General features: G+C 37.0%; 3 protein-coding genes across 6 annotated transcripts in view; 2 read left to right on the forward strand and 1 right to left on the reverse strand.

The window, feature by feature from the left end:
• ppp2r5d (protein phosphatase 2, regulatory subunit B', delta) overlaps positions 1–11,958 on the forward strand; it is a 42,887-nt gene extending 30,929 nt beyond the window's left edge. Inside the window, exons 7-18 of one of the 2 annotated variants that reach the window (XR_001640006.1) lie at positions 422–552; positions 765–824; positions 1,340–1,448; positions 2,308–2,361; positions 3,679–3,849; positions 5,451–5,578; positions 5,724–5,825; positions 6,070–6,142; positions 7,307–7,348; positions 7,886–7,996; positions 9,121–10,373; positions 10,618–11,958. Coding sequence is in view for 1 of the 2 variants with exons in the window: in XM_016551575.1 (XP_016407061.1) it covers positions 422–552; positions 765–824; positions 1,340–1,448; positions 2,308–2,361; positions 3,679–3,849; positions 5,451–5,578; positions 5,724–5,825; positions 6,070–6,142; positions 7,307–7,348; positions 7,886–7,996; positions 9,121–9,258 (1,119 nt within the window). In the remaining variant the exon portion in view is untranslated. The other variant, XM_016551575.1, reaches the window with a different exon arrangement.
• Positions 11,959–12,045: 87 nt separating this feature from the next.
• Positions 12,046–14,740, reverse strand: LOC107739467 (male-enhanced antigen 1-like). 3 transcript variants are annotated; one of them, XM_016551577.1, is made up of 4 exons: positions 14,612–14,740; positions 14,053–14,341; positions 13,864–13,972; positions 12,046–12,413 (listed from the first exon to the last, which is right to left on the reverse strand). In XM_016551577.1, exons 2-4 carry the CDS (start codon positions 14,329–14,331, stop codon positions 12,250–12,252), a joined length of 552 nt encoding a protein of 183 aa, XP_016407063.1. In that variant the 5' UTR covers positions 14,332–14,341; positions 14,612–14,740; the 3' UTR covers positions 12,046–12,249. The 3 variants fall into 3 exon arrangements, with proteins under 3 accessions (XP_016407063.1, XP_016407062.1, XP_016407064.1); XM_016551576.1 differs by having other exon boundaries at positions 14,609–14,738; XM_016551578.1 differs by lacking the exon at positions 14,612–14,740 and adding an exon at positions 14,475–14,602.
• A 1,033-nt stretch (positions 14,741–15,773) lies between these two features.
• dnph1 (2'-deoxynucleoside 5'-phosphate N-hydrolase 1) overlaps positions 15,774–16,635 on the forward strand; it is a 3,865-nt gene continuing 3,003 nt past the window's right edge. The window contains exons 1-2 of the mRNA XM_016551613.1: positions 15,774–16,038; positions 16,214–16,273. Coding sequence (XP_016407099.1) covers positions 15,903–16,038; positions 16,214–16,273 — 196 coding nt within the window. The 5' untranslated portion in view covers positions 15,774–15,902. The remainder of the gene's footprint in view (positions 16,039–16,213; positions 16,274–16,635) is intronic.

The raw sequence follows: 16,635 nt of genomic DNA on the forward strand, positions 1-16,635 counted from the left end.
CAAGGAAACACACAGCGCCTTCACGACATGGCAGCGGCGGCAACAACTACAATACTACAGCGAGAATAAAAGTTACGTCTTCTTTCTTTGCGTGAACATTTGGGCTGCGTTATGCAAATCTTCCCACATAGTGATGTAGGTATGTGGGGGCGTGTTAGAACGAGCCGTTTTAGGGGGGCGTGGCTGACTCTTAACTTTTATAAAGAATATCTCTTTGGATTTGAGACTTTAGTCTTTGCAACTTTACAGATCTTCTTTATGCACCAAGAGCTTGTAACACTCCAAAGAGAAAGGAAAAATTTAAATCGCATCATATGACCCCTTTAAGGCTTTCAGTCTGATTGAGCCATCTATCAGATTAGTAACAAATAATTTAGATGCATGTAAACACATGACTTCAGGTCATCTTATTCCTCTTCAGCTTCTGGAGCTTTTCGACAGTGAAGACCCCCGAGAGCGGGACTTCCTGAAAACCATCCTGCATCGCATCTACGGAAAGTTCCTCGGGCTGAGAGCCTACGTTCGCCGGCAGATCAACAATATATTCTACAGGCAAGAGCTCCGTCGAACTAATCCACCTCTGCTTTTTGCTCTAAAAATGTTCTCATTCATAAACTCTGTTGTAATGGTAGACAGAAACTGTGAGCTCTTAGAAGCAAGTCTGTCTTTGAATCAGCCGAGTTTGGCATTCGTGAGAAAAGGTGAGACGGGTAGCTCCTCCAGAAGTCATCCATTGAGTCGATGTCCTTGATCTCACACTGCAGGTTTATATACGAGACGGAGCATCACAATGGGATTGCGGAGCTCTTAGAAATCTTAGGAAGGTGAGTGTGACCACTATCAGTGTTGGAAATTATGATCCGCACTCACGAGAACAATCTTCTTTTTTCTTTTATTTTACATTCATTACTGATGGGAAAAGACACAAATGTTTCGGCTCAAAGCCTTCCTCAGTGTGTAAAGCAATTCAATCCCTCCACCCACTTTTCAAATCACTAATTATATTGACGTCAACATTAATTAGCCAGTGTTCAATTACCACAATCATTAAATCATTTCCACTTAAACCCTGGACAATTTACATATATATATGTAATGAATGTAAAATAAAAGAAAAAAGAAGATTGTTCTCGTGAGTGCGGATCATAATTTCCTATACTAAGTAACTCAACAGATTGACGCACCAAAATAAAAAGATCAAGTAACGCAAGAGCGCAGTGCAAACGACGTTGTTAAACCACTATCAGTGTTGCCATGACAAACCTGAGAGGAAGTCTTTCTCTTATTGCTGAACTGAAAGAACCTGTCTGTCACATGACTGGTCTCGTTCTTCCCACAGCATAATTAATGGCTTTGCCCTGCCACTGAAAGAGGAGCACAAAATGTTCCTCATCAGAGTGCTACTGCCTTTACACAAAGTCAAGTCTCTCAGCGTCTATCACCCACAGGTACGCTTAAGGAGAACACTCTTTTGTTGAGGACTTTAATGTAGAAATGCTTTTTGTAGGGGTTTGTGATTATGAGCTGTGGAAGCCACAGTATTCTCAGAACATTCAATAATTGCATTAAACCACAGATAGTTCTGAAATGTAATTGGCTTGAGTGGGGTTCCAAAAGAGCTAATCATTGAGTGCAACACCACTGGGACGTTTCACTGTTATTATTGTTCCGCTTGTCTATTTAGCTTCTTTTGGGGCTGTTTTTGTGGGAGAAAAATATACAAACTCACAATTATGCTGAATATTAGCATGACTGCGGCTGAAGAGAACTTATGCTTTTGTGATCAAAATACAACTTTTATTTTCTCGCATTAAAAAAAAAAAAAAATCTGAACCAAAAATTTTAGCTTCTCTCTTTTTAAAGCTACAGCATATTAGAGACCTTTTTGGCTCTTCTGGAATGGTTATTCCAGATTTTATTTGATTTGAGGTAATATGTTCTATAATTTCTCTCTTCATGTTTTAAAGTGTCAGAGCAAGCACAAGTAAAGTTTTACAGCATTAGCAGTGGTAACTAGTTATGGCTCAGTTTCAGACCACGAAGATGCACTTTCACATTTGCTCATTGACAGTGATATTTCAAAGTGGTCAAAACACCCATGAAGTTTGCATAACTGCATTAGAAAGAATACATTTTTGCTGGCATATCGCCCACCTCTTCCTCTGTATTCATAGTCTGTACTTTATGATCAAGTCTTAGGTTATGACGTTATGCACAATGTATTAATAGACTGAAGAATAGCAGTGGCTCAATGTTAGTCATCATATTGTGTTCTTTGTAATTTAAAATAATTTCCTGTGCTTTCAGCTGGCCTACTGTGTGGTGCAGTTTTTGGAAAAGGACAGCAGCCTCACTGAACCTGTAAGATTTACAGCCTTGGCATAGGGCTGGACAATAATTCAATATCAATATGTATCGCGATATAATTTTTTTCAATAACGGTGATATGATTTGTAAACACATTTCCGATATTTCGATATACATTACCAGTGTTTCCCATACATTGATTTATTTGTGCTGTTTGACTTCGTTGAATAAACATGAGCACTGCACGTTTCAAAATCAAAAAATGTCGCGGGTGTTTTATATAAATGTATCTGTGAAGGGAACCGACTGTCTTCAGAAAAGTTTCGATGGCATTTTCATTTGATCTGATAAAGAAGCGTTCATGAGCGGAGCTGCTTTGATTACAGCCATTACTGGAGAAACCGCTAGTTCTATCACTCTAAAAGCGCCTCCTGCTAGCAGAGCATGAGTTTTCATTTTAAATAAGCCCGTCTCCAGCAACATTTCCAGTTTTTGTTGTTCAATTTTTTTGTTTTCTGCAGCGACTCGGAGCACTTTTCATACCCTTTTTTTCTGGCTGAAGCACATTTGTTTCAATCTATAAGAATAATCAGCCTACACTACCAGTCAAAAGTTTTTGAACAGTAAGATTTTTAAGGTTTTTTTTTTTTTAAGAATTCTCTTCTGCTCACCAAGGCTGCATTTATTTGATCCAAAGTACAGCAAAAACAGTAAAATTTTGAAATATTTTAACTATTTAAAATAACTACTTTCTATTTGAAAATATTTTAAAATGTAATTTATTCCTGTGGTCATACATAGGTAAATTTTCAGCATCATTACTCCAGTCTTCAGTGTCACATGATCCTTCTAATCATTCTAATATGCTGATTTGCTGATTATCAGTATTTAAAACAGTTGAGTACATTTTTTTTTCCGGATTATTTGATGAATAGAACGATCCAAAGATTAGCATTTATCTGAAATAAAAAGCTTTTGTAACATTATACACTATTCCATTCAGTATAATTTTTATTATTTTTTTGGGAAAGAAATTATAGAAATTAATACTTTTATTTAGCAAGGATGCTTAAAATTGATCAAAAGTGATGATAAAGGCATTTATAATGTTACAAAAGATTTCTATTTCAGATAAATAGTGTTCATATCGATATTGGAATTATATTGTATCGACCGAAATTAAGAAATATATCGTGATATCAATTTTGGCCATATCGTCCAGCCCTACCTTGGCACAACTGCACCTTTGCTGTTTCCTGTCATTATTAATAACATTTTCTTTCAAGCTTTTGTGTTTGAATTCTCTTTTCATGGTAAACTTGAGAGAGCGAAGATGGCTTTCTCACAGCTTTTTGTCACCTTCTGCATCAGGTGATTATGGGCCTGCTAAAGTTCTGGCCCAAGACCCACAGTCCTAAGGAGGTGATGTTTCTGAATGAGCTGGAGGAAATCTTGGATGTCATTGAGCCCTCAGAATTTGTTAAAGTCATGGAGCCTCTCTTTAGACAGCTGGCCAAGTGTGTATCAAGTCCGCACTTCCAGGTATTACAGCACAATAGTACTTTTCAAACTCCTTGAACATTGAGAGACTTATCTTACCGTTGACAGATTAAAAGACAAGCTTTTTAATACTAGCACATGCATTCGTATAGGGCTGGGCAAAAAAAAAAAAGATTTTTCGATTAATCGGTTTTTTAAATGACGTCGATTCGATATCGATTTTCAAAAGCCGCGAATCGATCTTTTCCGGTATTTATTTCAGCAGACATTTAAAACAAGATCTGACTAAAGTGAATCTTATCATTAGTGTTCTCCACTAGATGTCACCCTCTTATTTACCTTGCGCAATGTTACAACAGAAAGCCTGCCATTCATTCAGTGCTTATCATGGCGGAGATACTGTTGACAAGAACCAAGAACAAAGCATGCGTGATTTGCAATGCTCAGGTAAAATTCTATAGTAATACTACAAATCTTTGGAAGCATTCGACATCACGCGTAAAGACGCCATGATTTCCGCAATGAATGAATGAATGGCGGATGGTGCGATGCACTGTTTTGTTTACTACACACTTACTAAAGCGCGGAAGACGCTCACGGTGTTTTCAGCCTCTGTCGTCTCACTATGATGATATGAATACACGAATATCATCCCCAGCTGCTCTGAGAGTCATTTTGTTTGCATTTTACCGTTTAATTTGAGAAAACTACCGTCATATCACATACACAGCAGCTGCAAGTTCCTCACGGCAACCCATCAAAATAAAAGCTTAGTTTAACGTGAAGAAACTGTATCAGAAATATTACTATTTAGCAGTCTTAAGACTCAATGTAACAACAATGCTACTACTACTACTGCTACTAATAAATATTAATAAAACTTTATTTTTAAAGGAATAATCACATCTGTTTTCTTTTAAATTTTAACAATAAACCTCTGATTTGTATTGTGATTTGAAATTGAATCGAATCGGAACATCTGAATCGATACCCAGCCCTACATTCGTAACAATGAAGTGAAAATTTTACATACATCTTGCAGAATCTGCAAAATGTTAATTATTTTACCAAAATTTACATTTACATTTACATTTAGTCATTTAGCAGACGCTTTTTATACAAACACACATATACACACACACACACAAATAAGAGAATATACAAAATAAGAGGGATCATACAAAATGCATGTTATTGTTTATTTAGTACTGACCTGAATAAGATATTTCACATAAAAGATGCTTACATATAGTGCATAAGAGAAAATAATGAAAGTTGAATTTATAAAAATGATTCTTAATACTGTGTTCTTACCTGAATGATCCACAGCTTTGTGTTTTGTTTAGTGACAGTTGTTCATGAGTCCCTTGTTTGTCCTGAACAGTTAAACTGCCTGCTGTTCTTCAGAAAAATCCTTCAGGTCCCACAAATTCTTTGGTTTTTCAGCTTTTTTGTGTATTTGAATCCTTTCCAACAATGACTGTATGATTTTGAGATCCATCTTTTCACACTGAGGACAAAAAAAACTTTTGAACAGAATGAAGATGTGTGCATTTTTCTTATTTTGCCTAAATATCTGCACTATATATGATACAATACTAACTTTTGACTTCAACTGAATTTAATGGTCATGTGTGTTCTAGGTTGCTGAAAGAGCATTGTATTACTGGAACAATGAGTACATTATGAGCCTGATCAGTGACAATGCCGCCAAGATCCTCCCCATCATGTTTCCCGCTCTCTACAAGAACTCCAAGAGCCACTGGAACAAGTACAGCCACACTTGTTAATCAAACTTCACTTCTGGAACTGTCACAGCCTGATTTTACATTAAGACAGATCATATTCAAATCACCAGAAGAGAAAAGCATTCTGTTCAAATGTCTGGACTAATAGAGCTGTGTTTCGTCCTGCAGGACAATCCATGGGCTTATCTACAATGCTCTGAAGCTGTTTATGGAGATGAACCAGAAGCTGTTTGATGACTGCACTCAGCAGTACAAGGCTGAGAAGCAGAAGTAAGTGAATGAGGGGGAACAGAGAGAATATGGGGGAGGGCGAAGGAGAAAATTTAATAAATAAATTAATTTGTCATTTATTTCGCATCGAGATAATGTCTAAATAAGCAGTTGTCTTTGTTTTGGTCAAATTTCTATGAACATTTTCTAAGCAAGTTGTGGCAATCATATGTATCCACATATACATATGAGTGGTTTTCTCAGATGTATCCTAAACTCTTTGTTGTTTTACTGTTCTTCTCAGAGAGAAGTACAAACTAAAGGAGCGGGAAGAAATGTGGCATAAAATTGAGGCGCTAGCAAAACAGAACCCTCAGGTAAACACCCTCCCACTAGCAATCAAAAGTTCAAAATTAAATTTTTTTTATTTTTAAATGATACTTTTATTCGATTGAATAAATCAAAGTGAGAGTAAAGACTTTGTAATGTTACAGAGTTTCACTGTTTCAAATAAATGCTGTTATTTTGAACTTTCTATTCATCAAATGAAAACTATCACCGTTTTCATAAAAATATATTGTTTCCTGCATTGGTAATGTTACTTTAGCATATTATAATAATTTCTGAAGGATTATGTGATACTGAAAACTGGAGTGATGCATCACAGGAATAAATTCCATTTTAAAATATATTCAAATAAAAAAAACGTAACTTAAATTGTAATAATATTTCACAGTATTAAAATTTTTACTGTATTTTTGACAAACAAATGCAGCCTTGGTGAGCAGAAGAGACTCCTTTCAAAAACATTTTTAAAAATCTTAACCGCAAACTTTTGTGTACATATAAACAGTTGTGTACATATAAAGACAAACCAATAGGACACAGTCAAAATCACTGAAGTCGTACATGTATATGGATATGAATTAAAATCATTAAAGGGGTCATATGATGTTGCTAAAAAGAACATTATTTTGTGTATTTGGTGTAATGAAATATGTTTAAGCGGTTTAAGGTTCAATAAACACATTATTTTCCACATACTGTACATTATTGTTTCTCCTCTATGCCCCGCCTTTCTGAAACGCGTCAATTTTTACAAAGCTCATCGGTCTGAAAAAGCGAGGTGAGCTGTGATTGGCCAGCTATCCAATGCGTTGTGATTGGCCAAAATTGAACCCTTTAATTCATCATATGACCCCTTTAAAGAAATTAACGTTATTAGATGCACAAGCTTAAATATTGCTAGTGGTATAGATATATTTTCCTTTATTCCCAAAGCATTGTGTGTAGCTAAAACAGCCTGGTTCCCTTAATTACTGATAAGTATAAGGGGGAACTTGTTTTCTGTCTTTCTCTTTTTTTTTTTTTTTTCACGTAATTAGAAACTACTCCTGACGAGTGTAATTACCACAACTCATCTCTCTTGAGTCACCAGTGTGCTCTGAGGGCAAACACAAAATGAGCCCAGAGTTTAATCAGATGTGATGAGGCATCCTGTGAATGTGTGTTTGTCAACTATTCGTTTTGGATTTTCACAGAGTACAAAGATTCAGCTGCGGCCCGGTCTGGCTCAAGAGGAAGTGAGTCATTTATCTATCTAAACATAATAGTTATGTATTCATCTTACTCTTTGGGTTACTTTCATCTTTCCTACCAAGTTCTGTTTAGGTGTAGAGTGGGCAGTATGAACAAAATCCTATATGAGTAATTCAATATCACAGTCTTGCTGGGAACTCAACATAAATGGTTTATATTTTAATAACCATACAGTTATGTCTATTTTTGCATAATTCAGTAAATTAGATACTTTGAAAGGTGCTTTATCTCATCTGATCATGTTTTTTTCTCATGATATATATTTGTGATGTTATGGATGCAAACAAAAAGAGTATTCATAATGAATAATCTGGATCAACATTATGTAATACTTAAGTTAAAGACAAAAGACTCGAAACCGTAACACTACGTTCACACTAATTTCTTTTTGGATGAGCCATATTAATGGCTTATATACACATCATTTGAATTCTTTATCAATGCAGCAAGTTGTTATAAACAAAACATTGTGACAGATGTATGTTTAGGTGTGAACTGAGGACATGTTTGTGTATGTGCAGTATATGATGTATAATGAAGGAGGGATGCCCCTGTACTCAATGGAGACAGAGACCCCAACAGTCGAGGACATCCAGCTGCTGAAGAAGACTGTGGAATCAGAAGCCACACCGGTACAATCAAACACTTGTAGATTTTCACAGGAACAAAAGATGCCCGAACAGTGTCAACATGCAAGTTTGTTTTACAGCATAGGTGCCAAACTCATTTCTTAAAATTTGGTGTAGGCTACCTAGTGCAATACATGCTTTTCTAGACCTAATAAGGTCACAAATAAACATTCTGCTTTAATAACTAACATTGTGTAAAAACAAAACCTGGCCAACAATGTTCTTTGGGTTGGATATCTTTTGCTGTAATAAGCCACCTGAAACCAAACATCTGTGTTAATGTTTGGCCTAAATAAAAGAAACTACAGGTCATTTTAATTTAAGATTTAATTTTCAGTCCAACAGCATCAAATCAGTATTACAGGGAAAGTTCACTCAAAAATGAAAATTCTGTCATTAATTACTCACCCTCATGTCGTTCCAAACCCGCAAGACCTTCGTTCATCTTTGGAACACAAATTAAGATATTTTTGATGAAATCCCAGAGCTTTCGGACACTCCATAGACAGCAAGGGAACTACCACGGACAAAGTCCAGAAAGGTAGTAATGACATCATTAAAATAGTCCATTTGACATCAGTGATTCAACCGTAATGTTATGAAGCTACAAGAATACTTTTTGTGCACAAAGAAAACAAAAATAACTACTTTATTCAACAATTTCTTCTCTTCCGATCAGTCTCCACCGCCATTCACGAGAGCTACTAATTTAGCTGAAAAAAGAATTTTGAATAAGTCATAGAGATATGAATACCAATAAAAGTAACAATAATATGTACAGTATATGGATGTAAGCAATTGCTTTTTAGCAATTGTTTTTTCCCCTGTGCCAAACTGGACAGACAGACCATGTGTTTTGCACAAAAAAAAGTCTGACAAACAGTATGCGAGGACTGAAATCACGTGAAAGTTTAAACTGGACGAAAATCCTAAATCTCTAGCAATTGACAGTTATACCCGTTTTTTTTTTTATTTCACACTGTCAAATAGAAAGCCTTAAAAAGCTGTGTTCCGCTGAGCATGCATGCTAAGTGTTAATGTCAAAACTGAAGTATACTTTGGGCTCTAGTTTAGCTGCAAGGTGCACTGTCTCAGTAATATAACTCTTTTTTTTTTTTTTTTTACAGGGGTTGAAAGAAATCAAGAAAGATAAGGTTTTGATGAGGCGAAAGTCTGAGCTGCCGCAGGACGTGTATACTATAAAAGCCCTGGAAGCTCACAAGCGAGCGGAGGAGTACCTGACGGCCAACCAGGAAGCCCTCTGACCGGGGAGCACCGCCACCCTCCACCGCGCCTAAACTGTCCCTCTCGTCTTGGTCCAAAATTGTCGCCTGCTGTAACCCACCTCTCTATTCCTCTGCCTCTATCCATACTCTCTTCCTCCCTCACTGTTTGGAGAGCCCCGTCTGCAAAAATCCAGTCCGCAGAGCATTGGAGAGCTCCCATGAACTCTGTCCCACCCCCTATGTGCGCACAAACGCTTTCCAAAGTCTTCACAAATCCATAGCTGCTGATCCTCACATCCAACAGAAGCTGTTAGAAAGCAGTGTGGGTTACAAATAATCAAAGTATGCTCTTGTTGTGGTTTGTTTTTCTCTCCACACTCCACTTTATTTTGCCCACTTTATGCTGTCTCCATTTGTCCGCATGTTCCCTATCCCGTTTTTACCACTGCTTGAGAGCTTCTCCTGTACTCCAATCACTGCCTCTGTAAATCTGTTTGCAATGAAGGGGCCACACTTAACTCAATGAATCATGTTACTCAAGATAAATGAAGACCTCAGTGGAGACGGTGACCCTCAGCGTAGGGTCTGTAGCCAAACATGAACGATCAGGGCTATTCTTGACGTCAAAAAACTACATGGAGAAACTTGTTCCTTCCTAAGAAGCTTTAAGAATTAGACACGCAAATTGGAGATTTGCCAATCAATTTTAGGTGCTTCCCTAGATATATACCTGAAATGGTTTCTCCATAGTGGCCTGGTGCTGTAAATGCTTTAGGTAGTCATCTGAAGAAGTCATTTTTGAGGTCACGGCCACATATGAAGAGGCAGAGGCTGAAGAGTTCGACCTAAACTGTTTGCTGTTTTCCCACTGATTGTTAATGATCGTCAAAAACAAGAACAAAAGGGAGATTTGTGTAAGCAATCATCTCTATATACACCACCAGCAGAGCGCTTGCTGAAAATGCTGTAAAAGTAGTAGCGGAAAAGACAAGAATGTGCTCTAAACGCATGCACCAGTGGTCTATCGGTCCACTCTGCACTTACGTTTGTCTTTTCGTTTTAAGACGGATACCTCTTTAACATATACCCATCAAATCGAAACTTCCTTTTTTCACCGCCTAGCTTCAGTACGGTGTCTTGTTTTTGCTTCATAGGTTTCTGTGATGTATGAAAACTAGACAAAAACGAAAAACAGACTCCCGTCGAGCCTTTAAAAAAAATTAACCGTTCAAGATCGGGAACTACTGTCCTGTCCGAAATCGTACATCTTATTTATTTTTATTTTTTTTTACTTTAAAGCGCCTAAGCAATATTTTTTTCAGGAATTAGAACAGAATGGAGACCATGCACTGGTCTAGTGTACGATCAAGCGCTATACAATCCTCCTTTGCTTCATAGGTTTCTGTGATGTATGAAAACTAGACAAAAACGAAAAACAGACTCCCGTCGAGCCTTTAAAAAAATTAACCGTTCAAGATCGGGAACTACTGTCCTGTCCGAAATCGTACATCTTATTTATTTTATTTTTTTTTTAACTTTAAAGCGCCTAAGCAATATTTTTTTCAGGAATTAGAACAGAATGGAGACCATGCACTGGTCTAGTGTACGATCAAGCGCTATACAATCCTCCTGATAGGACTATATACTTGCAGAGAAAAGATACTCGCTTTCCTGTCCAGGCTTAATATATGGAAAACCGACAGCCATCGCTAATACTTGTGTACTGTATATTGTCATGTATATTGCTTATGATTGCGCCCTTGCCCGCCCTTCAGTATTCCCTTTCTGCCCCAAGTTCATCTTTTCTTTCATTCTGTTTGAACGACTCCATTCTGATGCATGATGTCCCCCTCTCTGTTGTAAAGGTCTGTCCCGTGAAGTGTCACTTTGATCATTCCAATAGTGAGGGAACATTTACTCCTCCTACAGGCTGCTGGACAATGCAAAACGTCATCGCAGCTCAAAGGTCTCGCTGTAATGATGTCCACTTGCTGTGCATTCAAGCTGCTACACTTCTTCCATCGCTCCAAACATGCACATACGTTTCAACTCGTGCTATTACAGCTTATTAGTGTGCAGTGCAGAGGTGAAGTCTTGAAATCATTAGCTGTTTGAAGTGTTGTAACGTCACCTCGGCCTATCAGCGTACGGGAATGACTTGTCCGTGCAATCAAGAGCATGAATTGCCAACCTTGTTGCCTCTAAATAATAGACCAAAACATTCCAGAAACAATCAGAGGCAACGTCACTCTTGAACGCAGCATGCTTCCTTTCTCAATGCAGCTTGACAGGCGGATGGGGCCGGTGTTCAGCTTGTCCGGCAGCAACAAGAAACAGAGGGAAATTAAGAAAGTATGGGTCTCTCCACACTCACCCGTCCCTTTCCCTCCTCTCCCAGTCCTCCTTCCCAAGTCTGACACTAATCTTAAGCTGCTTTCCAGGTCATATGTACATATGTTGTACTTTAATTAGGTTGAGCATTACATAGTATGAAAGTCATATTTTGTACAGATGTTCATGTATGTACAGAACAAAAATAAAGAAACACAAAAGGTGTGACGGCCATTTGTGTTGCTCGAGCCATGTGAGATATATATAAAGGATCAGTCACTCATTGCACAGGTATCAACAGTCAGATCAATGGAGATGTGAGTATTACTGAGATGCACCTTCACATGTCTATACTGTCATACAAAAGCAACCACTAAGTTTAGCAAAATTCTTCACTTTACAAAAGAACAAGCAAAAGAACACACTGCATCATTAATACAACTGGGTTGAAAAACATTTGGGATGTTTTTAGGACAGTTTTTGCCTACTCTGTAACTGCATCAACTGGACACTGGCTGTGTATCAGTTCAAAGCAATTAAAAGGCAAGCTATTAGATTTGCATTTCAAGAATTTCAGTCCACAGTTTGTATAAACCACAACTAAAGTGATGAATGCCTTTTGATTTGTTTGAGATGTCAGAAGCTCTGTTTCTGCCGTGTGAGATGTGCAGTAGGTGAGATGAGGCTCTGGAAACGGTTTCAATTGCGTTCCAGTCTCAGGCCTGCAGAGCTTTGTCTGGACTGAAGCGTCTGCTGGACCATGTCCTTCCACTGGTCGTCAGAGATCTCCTGGGCCCAGGCAGGGATTCCTAGTGTCGGCAAATTTACTGCCGCCATGGTCCTTTTCACCAGCTCAACGTGATCTGTGAACACAAGAGAAACTATGAAATATACTGGTACCTAAATTATATATTGCTAATAGTGCTGTCAAACGATTAATCCAAAAAAAAGTTTTTGCTTACATAATATGTGTGTGTACTGTAGGGCTGCACGATTATGACAAAAATCATAATTGTCGATTATTCCCTTGAAATTGTAATTGCGATTATTAATTACGCTTGGTTTCTTCTTTAAATTAAATTATAAAAAAGTAAAAATGTGAATGGTATTATAATGTTATACTAAAATTAAAATAATGGGAAAAACCCTTAAGATAACATGTAGAAAGAAAAATTTATATATTAAATATGTTTATATTTTATATCAATATAAATGTATACATGCAAATACATGTAAATATTTTCAAAATATATGCTGTATGTGTTTCTTTATATATACATAATAAATATACACAGTACACACACATATATTATGTAAACAAAAACTTTTATTTTGAATGCGATTAATCATTTGACCACTAATTGCTAACATATATTTTATAATGCTAATATCAACCAATAAATTGGTAAATGTTGGTTGATATTAGCGCTTTATTATTTTAAATGTATCTATATTGGTATAAGATAATGGGTATTTTATTGTGCATACTTATTTTTGTGTTTAGTTTACCTTTGCGGTCATCTACCGATCCTTTCAATTCTTTAAAAACACTTAATATAATCTATGGTAGAGGGGGGGAAAAAAGCAGTATAATGTGATACCTTACTTAAACTTTTATAAGGACTGATTTTAGGGTTTTATTTTAGATTTAAGGAAAATAGTACAGATTTTTAATACTACACCGTGAAAGGCCATAACATGAATCATCTGTTTGTCAAGTTATAAACTAAATTTTGACTGCATGTTTAATCATTCCACCAGTTAATTCCAAAATTCCAACTGCACATTTTCTGTATTAAATATAACTGTTACTCAAGCTAAAAAATTTTTGTTCTTTCATCATTTCACCTGTTAATTCCAATTGCGCATTTAAAAAAACTAATATTACTCGGTTAAATTCAACAATTTTGTGTACTTTTATTATTCCACCGGTTGTGCTTTTTTCTTTTCTTTTTTTTTTATAAATAGTGCTAGTATTACTAAAGTTAAATTCAACAATTTAGTGTACTTTTCTATTTGCTAGTATTAAGTTGTATTCTTTATAATGGCCATTTAAAAATATCAGTCAACCAAGTCCAGTCAAATTTACAAGTATATCATTTTTCACAACAGCTTAACAGAAAATCATGTTTACAATATCTTAAAATCTTCATGGATTATAATCACATTTAGCATATTAAAGCTGGGTTATAGTATGATTTACGTTATGCTTATAAAACAATCAAGCAGTTTTTTTTATATAGCAGGTTTGCTATATATATTGGTCCCTCACACTGACACAGAGAACTAATGCAGCAGTGTGCGCGATCTCACCTGCATCCATGGGAATGGACGCAGAACTTCTGCAGGCAGCAGCTCCTTCAGGATCCTCCTCTTCGTCGCTGTCAGGAGGAGGCGGCTGGGGCAGGAACAGACCCATGGCCTGCAAAAGTAGTTCATTTATTAAAGTAATTAGCGGGTAAACCACACTGGCTAACCGGAAAGATGCAAGCCTCCCTGTACCTCTATTCTGTCCTGGACGTCCTGCAGCTGCTCTGCGGTGGTTCCCTCGTTCGCTGGCTCTGCGTGTGAGCCGTTCATCCCGTCTGGGTCTTGATTCAGAGGCTGATAATAGTATCCAGCACTGCCCTGGTCCTCGTCTCCGGCGCCTCCTTCCTCCTCCTCCGCTCCGCTCCACTCCTCCGGCGCCGCGGTGTCTGAGGGCCGGTCCTGCAGCGCATCCTCCTCGGGGTTCGGTAAGATTCTCTCGGGACCCATCTCTCCGGCCCTCGCCACTTCCATTCACCAGCGGCTAACAGACACAGTGAGACTTTCAGTTCGGCACAGGGATCGGTAGCTGTTAAACCACTGCCCGCCTCTTGACATGTTAGAAAAGATGTGTTTTATACATGTTTATATGTATGTCGTATAGAGTCAACATCCACCTGTCAAAGTAAGCTTGCGATTAAAATCCTGTTGGTTCATATACACTTACAATCCCAGGGTATTGACTAACGAATACGACTGTTTACCATACAAAGAAACCTGCTGTAAATAATCTCGGATTATTTTCTCTTACCTGTTTCTTCTGTGGAGCTCTTTTATCCAAATGTTTTTAGCAGCTGTATCTGAAGAGCTATTATTCGCTTCCGGTACTGCGCAGATGCACAACTGCGCATTGATTGCGTCACGACACGTCGCTAAGATTTTTTTTTTTTTTTTGTATTCTCTTTTTTTATGTAGTTTAACCTGTTTTTATACAGTCTACGAGTTTAACCTTAATATCAGCTTCTCTTCTATTTGTGTTCGTGAATCCACGTGTTTATTCTACTTTGTTCTGCTGTTGTTTTTATTGTATAATATTTGATATGTTTCTTCGTTCATCTACTGTATGTACTTTAATAAACTGTAAAAAGAAAAAACAAAATATATCAAATCTTTTAATTAAAAAACCGTCAGTTGTATGAGGAGTTAATGAATAATTTGTTCTTTAGTTGTGTTGTTTTAATCTCTCTCTCTCTCATTATTGCCATCCAGTGCTGTTTGTTTTATGTGCTTGTATTTCAATAAATAAACAAATAAATGCAACTAACTGCAGATATGTAGTCAGTCATTTGGACTTACAAGTCGTTTGTATGATTTTCATTTTGAACCTTATTATAATTTAGGTAGCCTACATTTAATGCATATTAAAGCAAATTCGGAAATGACAAACTAAAGAGTTATAAATCTTAAACATTATTAAGCCATGCATTTGTTTATTTACTCAGTTGTATGAGGAGTTAATGAATAATTTGTTCTTTAGTTGTGTTGTTTTAATCTCTCTCTCTCTCTCATTATTGCCATCCAGTGCTGTTTGTTTTATGTGCGTGTATTTCAATAAATAAACAAATAAATGCAACTAACTGCAGATATGTAGTCAGTCATTTGGACTTACAAGTCGTTTGTATGATTTTCATTTTGAACCTTATTATAATTTAGGTAGCCTACATTTAATGCATATTAAAGCAAATTCGGAAATGACAAACTAAAGAGTTATAAATCTTAAACATTATTAAGCCATGCATTTGTTTATTTACTCATTTATTTTCATTTAGCAAATTATAGTTTATGCCATTTGATACATGTTTCTTATTCTTTAATAAATAAACAAGTAAATAAATAAATCTACGAGGGCGAATAATTAAAGAATTTTGAGTAAATTATGAAAACGTTAATGCGTTATTGCCACACGGTGGCGTTTCTCCGCGTGTGTTTGGGCGGGAAATGACCTGCAGATTGTCTTGCTTTTTCCGCTGAAAGCTGTGAGTTCCTGTCGAGGAAACCCACTCTTGTATTATTATTATCAAAGAGGACGAAGACATTCGCAAAGTATGAACATATATTTTTGTGGAAGCATCCGCGGAGGGAGACAAGACGTGAATATTTACCAGAGAATAGTGAAGAAGTTGCAGCAGTATGGCACGGTTTTGACGGAGCACGTGAGCTCTGGCAGTCTGTCTGAAAAAGGTGATTCACTTCTGCTCTCTTTCTCTCAGAGTTGCGCAACCTCTTATAGAGCTAATATTTCTATTAAATATGTATGCATCTAGCATTGTTTGGTGTGTGTGAACAACTGCAAGTAATCGCATAGTCCTTATATAGAGGATTGCAGGTCAGCACTGAACATGTGTGCTTGGTCCAGGTGAAGATGGAGATCAAGCCATTCATGATCGAGATATGGAGTGGCTGATGATGTCTGATGGTGAGAGATCATGTCACGTGTTCATAATTTTGACATTCTTCATTGTATTTAAACGTGTTGTTCCTCTGGAACTGTAATAATATTGTCAACCGTTTTCAATCAAGTGGCATTTATATATTTCACAAAACGTTTACAAAAGTTTCAAGTGATCAAATTAAATTAATGTGGTTCTCTACCTGTGTGAACTTGAGCAGAACTGACTTCATACTTCCACTAAAGTCACCAAAACCCCGTATGAAAACCTTGATATTTTGTTATCCAGTGTAGAAATATTCATTTTTAGATGTCTTAGTCAGTTTTCTCAAACTCAGTTCCTGGAGGGCCACAGCTCTGCAGAGTTTAGCTCCAACCCTCATCAAACG

The sequence above is a fragment of the Sinocyclocheilus rhinocerous genome, unplaced genomic scaffold (assembly GCF_001515625.1).
Source record: "Sinocyclocheilus rhinocerous isolate Xijiao unplaced genomic scaffold, SAMN03320098_v1.1 scaffold345, whole genome shotgun sequence".
In the NCBI taxonomy this organism is placed as follows: domain Eukaryota; kingdom Metazoa; phylum Chordata; class Actinopteri; order Cypriniformes; family Cyprinidae; genus Sinocyclocheilus; species Sinocyclocheilus rhinocerous.